Raw genomic sequence first — 17,621 nt, 5'->3', positions numbered from 1 at the left:
TATTCCTTTAAAAAATACATTTATTTTGCCAGAGCGCGCGACTTGTCATGCGCGGCGCTCCTCTGAGTTATGACCTAAGCACACACATGTGGAGGGACAGCTGTGCCAGGTAGCTTATGAAACCTGCGTGACGTGAGCTCGAATCCGAGCTGCAGCGGACCAATGAGAAGCCGGGAGAAGACAGCAGAGCACATGAAACGTAAGGAGCTCGGAGAAAGCATGAATGCAAAGGCCATTCACTGGAAAGAGTGACGGATGGAGACAGAGCGGGATTTTGAATGTGAGCTCACAAATTCAGGAACACTTCAGCCCTCCACACTGGCCACCTGCACCCTAACGCCACCTGGTGGCCAAAAAGGGAAACATTTCAATTCAATTTTATTTATATGGGCCAAATCACAACAACATAAGGGATCAGTCAAGGAACTTCTCTCCGCGGTAATCTCGTTAAAAAGAAAGTCTCTTTGTAGAAATCACTTTGTTTATGCCTGTAAATATCAAAACAAGCACATGAGCAGCAATGCAGGATGATTTGATTTCACATTTGTAACTGGCAAACTACTTAGTGGGAAAGTGCAGACTTCCTCTATTCCAGCATGCAGCAGAGTCTGGTTGGCCAAAATGAAATTTAAACGGCTCACTTCTGAAATTCAGAAACATCTGTCATAAACATTTATGTTTATAGTTTTGCTTTATGGTTCAGCTTAGAGCCCAGTGATCCAGTAGTGTCCAAGAGTGTAATAAGCACTAACTTAATATTAATGTTAACTAAATATTAACTAAAGCATGGAAGAAGTGGGGTTACTGGTAACTGTATTTTGCAGTCTTGGCACTTATAAAAGTCAGACAGATTAACGAACACAGGTTTTGTTGCGCAAACATTTTATTTCCATTAGTACTGAGAAATAAAGTCCGAGACATACTGAGGCTTTAAAGGACATTTCTACTGTTCCAGAAACAAGTTTTCTCCTAATAGTGCTATTTATTGTTGTGAATGCACCTGCAGTTTACAGATAAGTTTCATCTCTGACAAAATACACATAGCCTGAATATGAATTGATGCGTGGGGAATGACAGAAATAATAAATAATGAATGAGGAGAGGAGGTGGTGATGAAACCTGCAGTAAGCAGGAAACAGAGGAGTGACGGGCACCTGCACAAACACACACACACACACGCACACGTCATATCTATATCATTTCAGTCTAGCTGAATGTAGTTCCATGTACATACAGAATACCTTATGATGCAAAACATGATATACACTCTCCCCTTGCCACTTTATTGGTTATATCTGTGAAATCTATCCATGCCACTGCAACAGCTGTGCCTATTTTTTTCAGTGTTTTTTGACCTCAAAGTATTATGAAAGCATGGGACAAATATCACCCCACAGTATGTGTGTGAGAGCTTTGTAAAAGTGTAAAAGAATCAAAGGCTGAAGTCTTTTACTGGACTGGAATAAATCTCACAGTGTAAATAAAGTGGTCCACGGGTTTAGATTTCAAAATGTTAATAGGGCCCAAAACCGTACTCTAAATCACAATATTTACACATAAAACAGGAAAAGATGCTGCAGGAGGGAAACTAACTTTTCATTTACTCAGTACGCTACAAAAATAGACGATCAATAGAAGAAGAATACTCCATTGTATATTCAGTATATGACTAGAAAAACAAAGCTGTCATTGGTAGACAGCATGAGGAAAAATGTACAGCAAATAATCAAACAGTTTTAAGAAAATAAGTTGTTTAAGTCTTTTTTTTTCTTCCTTTTTTTAGTGGATCAAAAGTTGTATCCAGTATTTTTATTGTGCACTTTCACTTCCTCTTGCTGTGTTTCATTTACCTTAAAAAAAATAAGCGTCACAGGTCAGAGTGACCAAAAAAATGCACATTAAAAAGAAGTTTCCAGTTTACAGTAGCACTCCTCTTAGTTTTAGCATACATATATATATTTATAGATAAAAGTTGAAAATAACTTCTATGTATTCCACTTACATATGGAATGCTTAAAAGCGAAACTAGCTTCCAAAGACCTCCTGTCAGCTACCTCTTTAATCAGCATAACCTAACAAGTGGATTGTTATATTTATTATTCCCAGTACAGTACCAAATACACACTGTGTTCTGTTGATCTTATGTGCTGCACAATAATGTTTAACATTTAGTATTTACTGTCATATTCCCATATATCATTGTGATGTTGTTTATTCTATTACTCTTGTTCTCTTCTGCTTGCTTTCTTTTTTCTTTCTCAGCAGGTGATCCAGGTGATTGATATATGCATTTTTTTTTCTCTGCCCGTTCTGTTGGTTTTTGTCTTTTGCCCTTCTCCCCCGTCCCTCTTCTCAGCTGTTTCTCTTTCCCTCTTTCTTTCTCCCCTTCTTTCCCCCAGTCAAGTCTGTCCCGTATTCAGTAAGTGAAAATAAAATAAACAATAAAAGGTGAATCAAATGGACCATTACGGCAAGGCTGGGATGGTCAATTTGGTAAAGTAAATCCGTTGGGCATCTTTCTTTGCCTTTAGACAACAATTCTGATGGCAAAAGAGCCAAACGGGACAGGCCAAAAAAAAAAAAAAAAAAAAAGTACCAAATATTATTATAGCCAATATTTTATTCATTTCATAATTGCAAACCCAGGAACTGGAAACATCTCATTCTGAGATGACCTCACACCCGCCTGTCGGCCAATGCGGATGTCTTAAAGTCCAGCATCACTGAAATAACGTCCTGCCTGCGGTCTGCAGACTGTGTAGTGTGTATTTATGCGGTCAGTGCTGTGCCAGTCCAGTAAATATTTACAAGTATTTTGGAAGCATTTAGAAACAATAACATATGGCAGATGATGGCGTGACTCAGAGCTAAATCCAGTTCATTTTGTGTGCGCTGTCACAAGGGTTTGATTATAAACGCCTTTTAAATAAGCGTCTTTTCTCTGTAAAATTAAAGTCAAATCAAATCACAATGAGATTAAAGTTCTGCATTTCAGGGAAACACGTGTATTCAGTCACTAGATGGAAAGCTTGGTACAGCTTTTTTATTTGTGTATTCAGTACAGCAAGTAGACCATTAGCTTAGCTTTGCCTAACGTAGCATAAAGACTAAAAATGAGATGAAACTCGAGACTTTAGCTTTAGTTCGTGCTTTGATCATTGACATGCGATGTAGCGAAATGGTATCAGTCTTTTTATCTGTCTTTTTCAGTAAGAAAGTGAATGAAGGCGTGTTGGCCTTTAAACTAGATTTAGCCCTGAGGTGCAAGGACCTTTAAACAATTAAAACAAAGAGGCAGTTTTCCATCTTCTTGAAAATATTACATTTCATTTCATATTCATCACCTAACACGTTTAGCTTTCCTGAACCAAGAAAATAAATCTGACCAAATCCGGGACTTGAAAATTTCTAACCGCTCACTGAATAATGTCAGCTTACGATAAATATGGAATACACAGACAGAGCACAACCTAAATACTTCTTTTCAAACATATGGCATGTTTATGTCTTAACGTGCGACCTGTGACAAAGAGGAATGGTAAAACTAAAATAAATAGACATGGCCCGAGCACCTGTAGATAAGAAACTGCCTGTTTCTTTGCCAATAAGTATTCAGTGTTTCATTGCCTGAGAATCTGTCCAGAGTTATGCTGAGTTGAGTAAAGGGCTTAAACAAAATTAGCCTCGTATAAACTGCTGCTTTTAATACTGAGAGGAATGATTTGAGGAGACTTCCCAATACTCCCTCTGTGTCCGATCTCAGAGTGCTTCAGACCCAGTACTGGTTCTTTTTCAAGGCCGGGTTTGTTGTCCGACAGTGCTGCAACAGCTCAGGGTCTGCGTCTTTGGAGTCCATCTTGGACATTGGGATGTTATTGGCTGGGTCAGTTTTGCGAAAGGTCTCTGTGGTGGCCACCTCGCCGTTTTTGGGCTTGGATGCTGCCGTCTGGACATTGTGCTTACCCGTCTTGTTTTTGCGAATCAGATAGTAGGCCAAGACAGCCGCCAGTAGCAAGAGAATGAGGATTACCATGATAGGGATGATAATAGGCCAGATGTTACTGCGCTTGGCAGCTTGTGGTCTTCCATATGAGCCAGATCCAGAAGCTGTAGTGGCATCTCCGTGGGGCCAGAGAGGGCTAACTGGAGTGACTTGAGGGATCCCAGGAAGATGATCAATGTCTTTGGAGGGAATCCTCAACAGAGTGACAGGGTAAATTCCAGAGGCATTGTAGGGACCGGTTTGGAAGGAAAGCACACATTCTGCAGGAGGGACCCCGTGAGCTTTGAGCAGGAAGCGAGCCTCATCCTGAGTGGCACCACTAGGTGATCCAGAAGAGCCATTTAAGATTTCCATAGCTACACGACCCTCATCCAGGTCCTTTTGGCTAAACGACTTCACTGAGTCACCTGCGTTTGGGCCTCCAGACTTTACAAACCGAGCACCTCTCGGTTGCTGGATGACAGTGAACGTTGGGGTAACTTTAGTCTTGTTGGCGAGGGAAGTTGCATCTAGAAGCTTTTTATCCAGTTGGACAAGCGCACCCTGGGGTAAGAGAGGATCCCTAGCAATGTTGGCCAGAGGTTGCACAGTGATGTTGAGGACAGAGGAAATGTTAGCAGCCCGGCTGCGGGCTGTAAATGAAACACTGTCTCGGGGTGAAGTGGACTTGACAAAGCGGACACTGACTCGGCCTTCCTTAATCAGTTTCTGGGTAAAAGCAGATGTAGGCTGCCGGTCTACCATGACAGCGGCGTACTTGGGAGCACTTGTGATTTTATAAAGGATGTCCTCCTCAATAGGGCCACCAGTGCTGACCTTCAACATCTCTTCAGTCACTAAGGTCTCATCGTTGCCCTGCTTCACCTTGATCTCAGGGGCTATGTCAAGAAGCAGGGTGTGGGCCAGTACGACGATGTGCAGCATGTATGCTTCGGTTTGGTGTTCTCCATCTGATACTACGAATTCCATGACGCTATCTACAAGGCTGTTGTCACTGTAGAAGCCCACCTCTCCACGATTGACCATCTCTTGTGTGAATTCAGAGATTGCCTCCATTGTGCCTGAGTCAACTAGTCGACCATTGCTAGGTGCTTTGGTCACCTTGAAGTGCACCTCATCTGGAGGACTGTCCTCATCATGAGTGTTAAGTTGTCTCTGGGTCAAGAGGGTCATGGAGCCTTGAAGAACCTCAAAGAGTGTTTCTGTAGTGACTAGTTCAGGGGGGTCTGAGCCCCTCCGTTTGATTGAGATGTTAAAGACTTCCTCCAGGACCACAGACTTAGCAGGTGAGGCCAAACTACGGCCCTCAGACTTAAGACGGGCTCTGAAAGCAAAGCTGTCAGACGAGTCTGCCAGATCATCATGGACATACTCCACCTTTCCTTGAATGACATCTTCTTGCATGAAGGACGGGGTATTACGGGGCAGGTCCTGACCATCCAGCATGATACGACCACGACCGGGGAAACGCTTAATTTCAAAAATGACATCCACTTCCCCTCGGTTTTCTTCTGGTAGGCTAGCCAGAAGGTTTGAAGCATCAAGAATTGAATCATCGATGGTTTTTCTGTGACCCTGCACAATATCCAGACCTAAGCAGAAAAAACACAAACGAAGAGAAATGTTAAATTTAATCCAGTTGTTTTTCCCCCCCAAAGATACCTACTATCTATTTTTGTCTCTCCTGTTGATATTTAATTATGCAGGAGATTGAATCTGGAATACATTTGGAGAGACAGATGGAGCAGGGGGCTTGTTGTTTTGGCAGCAACAGAAGTACGGCTGACAGGTCCTTTTGTGACTTCAGACTCTTAATAGTAAATTACTGTAAAGAATAAGGAAGAGAATCTAAAATGAAGAACAAGCTGCAACTCACCAGCACACTCCCCAGAAATAGAACTTTTTTTCTTCCCTACTCAGTAACAAACGCGTGGTTGCTGGGTGAATTACAGTATGTTTCCAAAATGTCTGAGCACAGTTTTAATTTGAATTTTTTAACCAAAAACAAAACAACATATCCTAGAAATAGCATCTCTTTTTTGAAATGTATCACTAAACATTTATATGTAAAGTGTGAGAATGACAAACTGCATTCAAATCATCACTGATGCACATTATTTGAATCTTTGTGCTCTCTCCAAAGATATCAGCAATTACAGCATTGTGCTGTATTCACCAACATATTCAGTGACTCTTACAACACTTCGCAAAATGCCAGCTCCAGGATACAATAAAAAAGACAAAAACTATTTTAAAGTGCTGCAGGAACGCTCTGCACTCAAACACACAAAGTAACCCTTTTTACTTTTACAGCATACAACAACGTGTGGTAAGGATAAACTCAGCTAACTAACAGAAAAATACTTGAAATGTCTGTTTGAATAATGACTTCGCTGGAGTCTCATCTCTGCTTCCTAACATCTGTGCACATGTATTCATAATATGTATGCTTTTGGTAAGTACCAGAGTGATCATTTAGGCAGGCTCTCATTTATCAGTGTGGCCTGTGAAAAAAAACATGCAATTTACTTAATTGAAAGTGTTGCATATGTCCCTCATTTCATCATTTACCTTTGTTCCTCCACAGCTGTGAGGAGATGTTGCTGTGAGCAGCATAATAAGACACGGTTATGGGCAGGATGTGATGGACGTCTGATGCTGACTGGGACAAGAGCTCGATGGTGTCCTTCACTGCCCAGAATGGTTTCTCGGGTAGCTGGTGCTCATAGTAGACCATTCCTGACTCCAGCTGTGCATCAGAGGAAGCGAAAACAGAAGGTGGTAAGTTGTTTCAAATAAAACCATTTCTTAATTTGGCGATCACTTCAAAGCAAGTTTTATTTTAGCAGATACTTTATTTATTTATTTCATTCCAACTAACTTTTGTAGAATCTGATAGAAATGTCGAGGATTCATTATCTGACATGTGGCTCACTGCAGTCAGTCACTTGTTTGCTTGACTAACTTTATAGGCAAAGACTGGTATTTTAGCTCGGTAAGATATTTTTATTCGGAGCAGTGGTTTGGCTCAGCTCAGCTGGATTGCCTGAAGTCACTGTTGCCTCTTCTCTCTCTCTCTCTCTCTCTCTCTCTCTCTCTCTCTCTCTCTCTCTCTCTCTCAAACAAACACAGAAAGGTGCACATATGAATTTCTGCATGCAGGAAAAAAGCAAACACACGCTGCCGAATAACTCAAATCATCAAATGCTTTCGGCTTGACGACGTGTTAGATTTTCTGTCACAGTCCAAAAGGAGCAGTTTTCGGGGAAAGAATTTGTTCTCATGCTCGTCCAAGCACGGTCAGATGTCAAGAATGGAAATGAACAGATAGTCTTGATCCGACTGTTGCCAACACAGCTGCACGTGCGGCGCTGCTAAACTATCGACGCCGTGTGCCTCATAGTCCTAAACCAAAGCCATTAAAAGCTAAAATTAGCATCAGTAAAGTTTCAATATTCTTTATTTTTTGTAATCTGAATATTTGGTTATATAATAATAATAATGCTAGACAAATAAACATAAACGTGGTTATGGAACAGCGGAGCTCTTTGGAATCAAGAACCCCACCCTGATGAAGGGTGTTGCCAAATTGGTTTTAGCCACAAAAAGCCACAGAGATTTTATTATACTCAGAAATCCTTACTTTCTGCCCTTTCCATCTCTGCCCATTGCATGTAGACTTAACAGTCATAAAGGTACAGGCAGAGCAAAGCTGCACACACCTACTCTTCAAACAATATTAAAAGGATTAAAAGGATATCAAAGAAACAAAAACTCCTAATACCAGTGAGACATCACTAGCAACGATGCCCCCTGGTGGGAAAGAAATGTTCATGCTTCACATGTTGTCAGTTTGAAAGAAAAATACATTCAGATTCAACAAACTGCAGTTACAGACATGAACGTGGAACAAACAAAAAAGGGAGTTTAGACAGCATTAGACAGTAAAGCTCATCATTCATGACTTTCAGGGCTAATAACTTTTGAGTTACTTTCCTTATGAAAATACAGTTATTGCTATCATCATGAATATGCTTCCTATTTAAGTAGTAGATTACAATTAATTTTACAAAAAATACATATACATTTACAAATCATTCCTTATCTGGATCTGTGAAGATGCTGATAGGGAACGTAGGAAGGAAAGGAATGTGGATTGCAAAGTTATCTTCATATTCATTCATAAATATCTAAAAAGAGCATTATTAAATGCTACGTCCAGTTGAACAGAATCAACTTTTTGGGAGAGCGTTATTAAATTCTCCCCAAAACAGTCCAAATAAACCTTTGGAGACAAAGTTAGATCGGGAATCCTGAGGTGGAGAAGAGGGATAGTAGATTTACTGGACAAAGGATGTTGAACAGACAGGAGGAAAAGAAGGATACCATTCATGGATGGAGTAAAGGAGGACAGAGGGCTGGTGTGGCAGAAGAGGTGTTCTCAAATCTTGTTTGAACATTTGCTAAAACTGGACAGCATTGTTGCTTGGTTAACAGCAACTGACACCACTAATTTGTTCCTTGGAGCCAAAGTACAAACTGAAACATTTAGTGCCAGCAATCAGAGGGCTGTACAAGAGGCTGGTTTTCAGGAAGCAAAAACAACACCGAAAAATCAGCACTATTGATTGTCTGAGAACATTTAATACAGCAAGAAGACATTTTCTATCATGTCAAAAAGGTATGGGCGTATGCAGAGGAAATAAAACTGTACATAAAACTGCACAAGTTGATCCTGTGCTGCCAGCTTGTGCTGATAGGATTAGCTGTCTTACACGCATGGAAGCAGTTTTATGTCTTATATCTCCCATGTGCGCTTGATGGTCTGTGCAACAGATGAGTGACGTGCCTTTTACAGCTGTCACTTCTTAGACACGCTGACCTGCTATTAATAGTGATGTTAAATCTCAAAGTAAAGAGGATTTACTCTGCAAAAAAGAACAGAAACACATATTTTCACTGAACCCCAAAACTCTAAAAGTAATTATTAAAAGGAGATAACATTAAAGGATCTAACGTACATTTTAGTTTCAATTTCATTTCATGGTTTATTATGTCGATCTATATCTCCCTGCTAACATAAAATCATTTACAACTTCTGATAAACAGAAAGAAATGTCTCCTAAAGGAAACATATGCCAGAAATGCACATTTCGCAGCTCCCGCAGAAAAAGCAATCACCTGTGATTGTGAGAATTGACTAATTTCCTCGTACTGGTTCCTGTCATTGGCCAGGATGAGTCTTCCCAAACGAGGCGGGCGGAAAAGCAAGTAGCTTATCTCATTTCCATCCCCACTGGTTACAGCCCCCACATTGGCGCTTGTGATGGGCTGCCTTGTTCCTGTGAAAAGACAAACACACACACATAGACAAGCGGTCCTCTGATGAGTGCTGATGACTCTACTGAATGTGGCCTCTTTGCAGTCTAGTTCAGCTTGTAAAATTACAGCCCCAAACTTTAGAGGTTACTTTAACTCATGCACAGGGCAGATGAGCTTCCTGGGGGCCAGAATCGGTTCGACAAAGACTCCAATAAGGCCCACTGGACGAATGTGGAAAATGTGAAAGAGTATACATTTTGGACTCTTAACTGTATTGTCAGATGTTTTTAGAGCCAAGCGATTCATACTACACCAAAGTAATTAAGTAACAAAAAAACAATGCCATGACAGAAATGTTGCTGTTTTTTCAGTCTGCTATTGAACAATCGACAACTTTTTTTCTTACGATTCGAGCACAAATAACCTACTACAGCAGCATTTCTTTGTCATGTATAAAAAGTGTAAACTGTATTGTTGAAACTGCAATGTCTCATGGATTAAATGCACTGATGAACTTCTTTATACTGACAGAAAGGGGTGTTTCACTGGCTCGATCCACTTAAGATCAATCATATGTGGCCCATGATGTAAAATGAATTTAACACAGACAGGAAGGCAAAGGAAATGGAAATAGCATGGACCCAGCAAGCTGTTACTGGCTGAGGGATTCACACACACCCACACACTTCCTAAAGAGTGTAAGCCCAGAAGCATCCCAAACAGCAAAATATGAAAAAAGTAAGAAGATTACACCTCAGAAGTTCATAATTGAAAAATGTTGTTTTTTAGGAACATCCTGTGTATTACACGTTAAATAAGTTTTCCACACACTTTTATTCTGTGTGTTATAAGTCTGACTAACAACCAGTTCTTAAAATAAAGGTTGTCGACGTAACTATACTGTGTGCGTGACTGCGCATTCATCATCATGGTTATCTTTCTATCATTGTCATCTTCAGAAGGTTTTTTTTTTTTTTTTTTTTGGCATCTTACCTGGAAATACCATGAGGTTCGCCTGCGTTACCATGGTGATGGTGTGTGGCCTGGCTGTGACGACAAATTTGTAGAGAGGAGACGTGTGCTCGCCGTCTGTCACTGTGAAACTGAAGCTGCCAGAATCCTCACCTGGAGCAGAACAGATTGCACAGTTTTAATGGGTCACTTGTTAAGTTCGAGCTTTGAATCTGCTTTTGTTTGTTTCTGCCCCTTTTTTGTCTCTCTGAAACTTTATTGTCTTTACACTTGAAAAGGCAGAACATTGTTTAAAGCTTGCTACACCTTTATTGCCTTGTTAGAACGTGAAAAAAAACCACCACGTATTTGTCACAATAAGGTACAAATAAATATTACATGTACTACTTATTTAATTATTTTTTTTACAACCTAGCCACAGTATATCTCTGGGGTTTAATTGGCCTATTGATCAATACCAGTGACATTCTGATTACATTACAAGTTTATTGAGATTTCTGCTTGGAGAAACATAAAGACCTGTGTTTCAGCTCGTCGTGTTAGCAACACTCTGAGGTAGACGCAAATAAAGGTCACAGAGTAATCAGCGTGTCAGCGGAGATACAGCGTGATCGAGCACTTAACCTCTAATTCTAATGAGCTCACCCTCGTGGACGAAGACGACCTCGCCTTTGTTTACGTGAGCCTGCGTAAAATTTAGGATCTCATCATCAGGCGCCTCTTTCAGTGCAACCCTCCCATTGATCGGCATTTCAACGTTGTAAACCAGTTCCTCTGCGGGAGTGTCAGCGTCCTCAGTGCTCAGCATGCTGGAGGTGATATCAGCTTCCTCACCAGCAAAAACCTGTGAAATACCAAAGACAACAGGAGAGAGAAACACAGTTAAAGACACTTTAGGGGTTGGGGAAAAACATCAATACAGTATCATGATATTTTGTGCAGTATTTTTATTTAATATATGAAAATACATACATAAATAACAAATAAAAATAAGAGATGGATAGATAGATAGATAGATAGATAGATAGATAGATAGACAGACAGACAGACAGACAGACAGACAGACAGATCGATTGATGGTAAGTACAAAAAGAAAACCCAGCCTATCCGTGAAACATAAAGCAGCCAGCTCCAAAGTAAGAATTTAAAAGGTTAATTATTTCTCCATGGCAGTCTGCACACGCCTGTTATCAGAAGATGGAACACAGCAGTGCAGACTGAATGACTCTCCCTAGGTGGAGGGCCCTTAATGGACTTCTAATGGTCGGATGGCTGAAAAGAGCATTAATTGAAAGAAATGGGCCAGATCTCTAGAAAGACATTCCTAAATAGCTGGAATCAGTTGGGAGAGTGTGCTTAGGGTGCCTTGCAGTGAGAAGTAAATATCGATCTAGAAAGCCACTCACCCTTCAATACCACACTCCCTCTTTTTACAGACCCGGGATAAAGACCAGAAAGCCTCTGGGCAGAGGAAAAGAGGACACTTCGGTGGTAGATGTTAATGTGGTAAGTGTCAGTCAGTGGGAGACAGAAAGCGACAGATCCTAACAAAGCACAGACTCAGTGACCAGAAACTGGTAATCGAACTGGGGAGGACACAATTATTGCCCTCTGAGGACAAAACAGAACATGTGATCACTGTTTAATACGTGAGGTCAAACCAGATATGCATTTCCTCCTAAAACGAAAATCATTCAGTAACGCAAGGATCACTTACTTTAACTGATTCAATGCTGTAATTGCAAATTTCAGTGCGCTAAACAGCGTCTCTTAATAAAAAAAATTATCCATAGTAGAAGGAGACTGGGCACATCTGACTGGACCTGGTTTTTCAAATCTGTCTGTCAGTGTCGCATAAAGTCTCGGTATGAATTTCTGGGTGGAAGTGCAGATTAAGACACACTGACAAGAACACAGCCAAAGCCTGGAGAGCGTTTTGGTGAAAAAAAAAAAAAAAAAAAAAGACAAACTATCTCGATGGGATTCTTTTCTAATGAGGATACTACCAAAGGAGAAAAAAAAGAAATAGTTGCTCAGCTTCTGTGACCGATTTCTCTGTACAGATTAATGGTGGCTGTTTATCAGAAACCCTGTTGCTAATGGACGATGTCTAAAGAGAAAACTGATGCTACTCTTTCTGCTATTATCACAGCCATGGTACTAAAATCTTTTAGTAAAGTGTCTACACTGCTTTCACATCTTCTGTTTTTTCACGAGGATTCAAAAACACACCACCAAATATTGTAAGTAAGGCATGGCACACAAACAGTTTCAGGTCTTAAAGTGGGATTTAGTTTTACTCTAATAGCAGGTGAAACTCCTAAATTAATAGTTAAGTTTATGCTGTAGGCAATTCACACATTTAAAACCAATACTGCTTTATGGTAGGAAACACTCTTAATGAAATATAAAGGATTATTTGCAACAAGATGAAGGGCCTGTGAGAGTGTAACTGGGTGCAGTAGTGCTTTTAGCACGCTCACACTGAATGTGGCAGACTACAGATGTTTAGCAGGTCTTCTGGTATAATACTGACTGTGCATGCTTACTAGGTTTGGTCTCAGGGTTTATGTGTTTCTCAATGGAGGGTCCTTTATGGGCTCATTTTAGTTTGGGTAACTGTTTGGATTTGATTCGTTACAGAGTTTGAAAATGTTGATTCCTTTTTTTGACTTAACATACTAATAGTGAGCTGGATTACTATGAATAGTCCTGAGTTTTCATTTATGTCTTTACTTCATCTACATGATTTTTGTAAACAGTTTCTGTTTTATGATGTTTTGGGTCATGATTTTATTGTTATTCTAACATGAAATAGATTTATTTGTACTGTTCAGGTTGGTGTCTCGGTTTCAAAGAGTTACTGATACAAGTTTACAATTTACTCTTGTGGTAAATTTTAGCATATAGGAAAGCTATATGCTAACAATGCCATACCGCTGTATTTAAAACTAGGTTCTTTACTGCTGTTGTTTGTATTGACAACATGTAAGCCTATGGGGAATAATATATAAGGATTCTTTTATTATGACTTTGTTACAGTAACAGGTCATAACCATTTAAATACAGAACAATTTCAGTAGCTGTACAATCTCCCAAAGTGTTTTTCTTTTCTTCTGGAAAACAAAATTAAATTAATATTCCCTTAATATTCGTTACAAAACATTCTAATGAATTCTGCTAAATAAAGAAATGAATTCCATATATGCACTACATAATTATGTCAAGTATATGGGTCTTGTCTCTTTGTCTAATATATGTATTTTGGCAACTTCCTGTTTTTATTTTGAAAGTTTTTTTTTTTTTTTTATCATGTTCTGGGTTAGTTTTGCTTCCTGTCCTCCCATTTGCTGGAATTTACATTAAAGGCTTCTGTTACTGATGTCAAGCTAGCTCATGTGTTCACTGGACAAATTAAAATAATATGACTGTCAATAGAATTTAAGCAGTCACAGGCAGAAAATCATCTTTAGTAAGATGTGTACAAAATAATTTGCCAATTGAATCTATTTTTCTCCATATTCTCCAGAAATGTGGCGCTGCTGCAAATATCAGGGAATAGATGTTGAGGGAAAACCTTAAGACTCATCAAGCAATCAACATCCCCAGGGCCGCATTATCTTCCATTTCCCTATTATAGACGCTTTCAGAGAAAGTTTAATCTTCAGTTCTGAAGCTTTTGTCTTTTTAAGTGCTTTATGTCACTTCTGGTTTTTCACATACCTCCAGAGTTCTGCAATGTAACAAATGTTTTATGAAGTCTATAATTTAGTTGCCTTTCAGTCCAGTGCTTATAACATCCCACTCAATTTGACACTCCATCAAAGCCCTTTCAAAGCCCAGACTGCATCAAGAGTTCAAAGCTGTGATCCATCATTATACACTTACTGCTTTTTCTGTTGCTAGATTTAGTCTTTGTTGCTCTCAAACGATAACGCTTAAAAAATGGTGATGAGCGCAAAGATAAGTAGGCTTTGAGTCAAAGATAAATCAAGAGTCCCATTCATAACAAAAGCCCTATGTCTATAGGTCTAATCTCAGTGTCGAGCGGCAGAAAAGACCAATATTTGTCGCTTGCATAATAAAAAACGCATTTAGAATATGCAGAAGTCTATTATTAACAAAGGAGACATAAGCAAGATATAAAAGAAGACTTATGTTTGCAACAGATAAAAAGGAAATAAGACGGGGGTCATTTCATGTGAAAGTTACCCATGTGTTGCGTATTTCTGCGCTGAAACATGTGCGTGTACAGTCAAACAGAATTAGCACCGACAAGTTCATGTGTAGTTCAAAAGACGTTTCGACACCTCAGTTAAAGAGAACCCAAATTTATTTGAATGGTAATGTTTTTGAAAGTCTAAGTTACACATAGTTATTGCTTCAAAGGCATCTATATGAGTATATGTCTACTCCTTGGAGAGCAGAGTTGGTTGTTTTGAAGCAAATATGTGGCAAAATTTGGAATAATGCCCAAACTGTCAGCTTGAATTTCATGAATTTTGAGCCAAAAAAAAATCTACTAAACATGTATCTCACACTGTGGCACCACTGGCACTGCTGGCTGAAGTCCCTGCTGAGACTAAGATTGTGACTGGACCTGGTGATTTTTTTTGGTCTTTTCACCATAGAGGCTGTGGACTAAGAAAAAGGAGGGACAATAAGCTTACATGTGTCAAGTTCCTTCATGAGCAAAAACATGTGTCGCTAGGTAGGTGCTAGGTAGAATCGACAGCTCTATCACATCAGCCTACAACAACAAACAGGAAAGCGTTTTATCCTCGCTGTTGCAGAAACCTGCAGAGATCTTGTGATATGGGGCTTTAGAGGAGCTCGTTCTCCTTGGGGCAGTTTTCTTCTCGCGGCCTGCAAAAAAGCACAGTCTGATAGTTTGTCCAGGGGCACACCGATGGTGGGGGAGTGCAGACTAACCCAAACGTTCCCAGCCAAATCTGGACTCTATCAGAGAGGTTTGCAAGTGGATTGCCTTAAGGCAGAACACCCACTTTTCCTCTTTGCACCATGGATGAGACGGCTGCTCAGTGCATGCCCACCCCTCTATTTTAGCCCTATTCTCGCAGAAGCCTTCGGTGTACAGTATGCAGACATGACTCAGCTGAAAATAGCACCACCCACCTGGACAATTTCTCAGCTTTGAGCAGCACTGCAGACAAATTTGGTGTCCCATCGTTCAAGCTGAGGGGACAAGCTACTGGCAATTATCTGTGGGAATAATCATGTTAATGCTGAAAACTGTTTGCTCGACAGCAGCCTAACACATCCTCAAGAAAAGCTCTCAAGTCATCTAAAGCCCAGGATTTATTCACCTTTACAAAGAGATTGCTGTTAAATGCCAGCTCTTATAGGAACTAGGTTTAACTAAGGTTTTCCAGAGGCTGACATGAGAAGCTTTCCTGTTGGTCTCCAGCAGGATTTAGTACACAAACAGTTTTTTCCCTGTTTCCCATTCAAATGTTTTCTGGTGTTGTCCAAGAGCCATCAGATACTAATTAAATGCTGAAATGTGTACTGTACCTTTTTCACAAAAAGGCATATGTTTGCTAATGGCAAACAGAATTTACACTGTTAGAAGGCTGAGCGATGCTATTACAGAGCAATTCCCGGTCCTTTACACTAGATGGCCACATTAGCCCATTCTCAACCACAGCCAATCTAGGACAGGCAATCTGAAAATGGTCTCGCAAACTGATAGTTTATATAACAATCAATGCATTTAGCACCTAGGAGGACGGGCCGCAAATTCAATCTGATTGGAGATAATGGCTGGCATTTCATTTTGAGGGAGTAATGAAGTAGCTGCCATAGGCAAATGACTTTGTTTGCCAGTGACTCAACATCATCCTCTAAACGTCTGAGACTCTGAGGGGCGCCAGATGTTTGCAGCTGCATCCAAAACTGCCTAGGCATCATGTTTAAGTACAAATCCACCAGTGTGTTCGTAATTCTATACTCGGGAGCTAAAGTTGACAGCGGGAATAATGCTATTTAATTTCGATTTCTCCTCCCCTCGTCCAGCCCATTCCTCTCAGAGATACAGGTTAACTACATGCCCTCGCTCCTACTTTGTGTCGTAATGAGAGATTAAACAAAAGTACTTAGCGAGGGTAATGAGGCTATCACTCAAAGTCAAAGTAATCTTGTAAAATGTGAGAGATGCAAAAGCAAAATAGATTGGCAGGCTGTGTTTCTGCACAGAAACACAGCAAAGTCAGGCGGAAGCAGACAAAGACAGACAGGGTTTAAATTCTAATCAAGACCAGCTGTATCCTGCAACACCAGGCCAAATGTGATCAGACTGAGCAGAACCCGATCACGGTCGTGTTAGTCATCATGTCTACAGAGGTCACTACACACACACAGAACACACACACACTTCCTGCTCTAAATCAATCCAAGTGCCACTGGGCCAGCCCCTTGCTCTGTGCGGGTTAGACATCCACATATTATTATGTTACATTCTGCAGCCGCAGCAGAGGAGTCGCAGGGATTGGATGCTGGCCTCACTCTGCCAGAAAGCCGCGGTCTCATCGACCATCTTGGTTTTCCAAAAATACGGGTTGCCAGGGAGACGAGGAGCCACAGGCAGAGCGGGGAGGGCTGAATGACACAGTTGGTTTCCAGTTCTGTGAGCTGATTACTGTCAACTTTTTCCGACTGCGTGACTACTCCTGCTGTAGAATCTACGTTATTCATCCCCCTAAACGTTTCTTTCATGACTGACGTAAATCAGTTTAAAAGCTTGCCACAAACTCATTATAAGCCTTCAGCAGAGTCATTCAAATATACACCTTTCTTCTTACAACATAAAGTTCTAAGAATTCAGTGCGGAGGTGTTTCGTTCTTTGACAGTCTGCCACTACCAACTTATGAAACATTATCCAAATCGCCGGGGAGAAGCAAATATGCACGTCCATCAAACTTCTGTGTCGTTATGCTGTAATTTCACTTGGAACCCAAGCACAACTTACCCCTCAGAAAAGTGACAGTACAGGATCAAAATGGAAAATCTAGACACATACTCAGAAATGTATACCTGAAATTCCGCCTGATGCTTTATAGTGGGCACAGTGGTGAATCACTGCCCTTCTATTGTAACGTGACTTTGCACAACTTACATTCTGAATTTTCACTTTATTAAAAAAGCAAATACTCTTAGGGAGACGGTGCATGTCTGAGATCTGTATAGTTCAGACTCGATGTACAAATTCCATGCATTCGTTTGCCTTACTGCGTGGAGAACATTTTATATGCAGGTCATACAAGATTCATGATTTTGGACTGTTACTGCGGCTGAAACTATAGT

General features: G+C 40.4%; 1 protein-coding gene across 1 annotated transcript in view; it reads right to left on the bottom strand.

Moving 5' to 3' along the window:
* Nucleotides 1-2,116: 2,116 nt before the first annotated feature.
* cspg4 (chondroitin sulfate proteoglycan 4) overlaps nt 2,117-17,621 on the bottom strand; it is a 72,582-nt gene continuing 57,077 nt past the window's right edge. The window contains exons 7-11 of the mRNA XM_085462448.1: nt 10,943-11,141; nt 10,319-10,450; nt 9,185-9,345; nt 6,575-6,752; nt 2,117-5,595 (exon numbers count right to left, since the gene is read on the bottom strand). Coding sequence (XP_085318574.1) covers nt 3,770-5,595; nt 6,575-6,752; nt 9,185-9,345; nt 10,319-10,450; nt 10,943-11,141 — 2,496 coding nt within the window. The 3' untranslated portion in view covers nt 2,117-3,769. The remainder of the gene's footprint in view (nt 5,596-6,574; nt 6,753-9,184; nt 9,346-10,318; nt 10,451-10,942; nt 11,142-17,621) is intronic.

Source organism: Copadichromis virginalis, linkage group LG7 (genome assembly GCF_057382275.1).
Source record: "Copadichromis virginalis isolate Kocher_CV1m ecotype Utaka linkage group LG7, C_Virginalis_male_GT1.1, whole genome shotgun sequence".
NCBI classification, from domain to species: Eukaryota; Metazoa; Chordata; class Actinopteri; order Cichliformes; family Cichlidae; genus Copadichromis; species Copadichromis virginalis.
The sequence above is the reverse complement of the archived record's forward strand: the minus strand, read 5'-3'. Positions and strand labels throughout refer to the sequence as shown.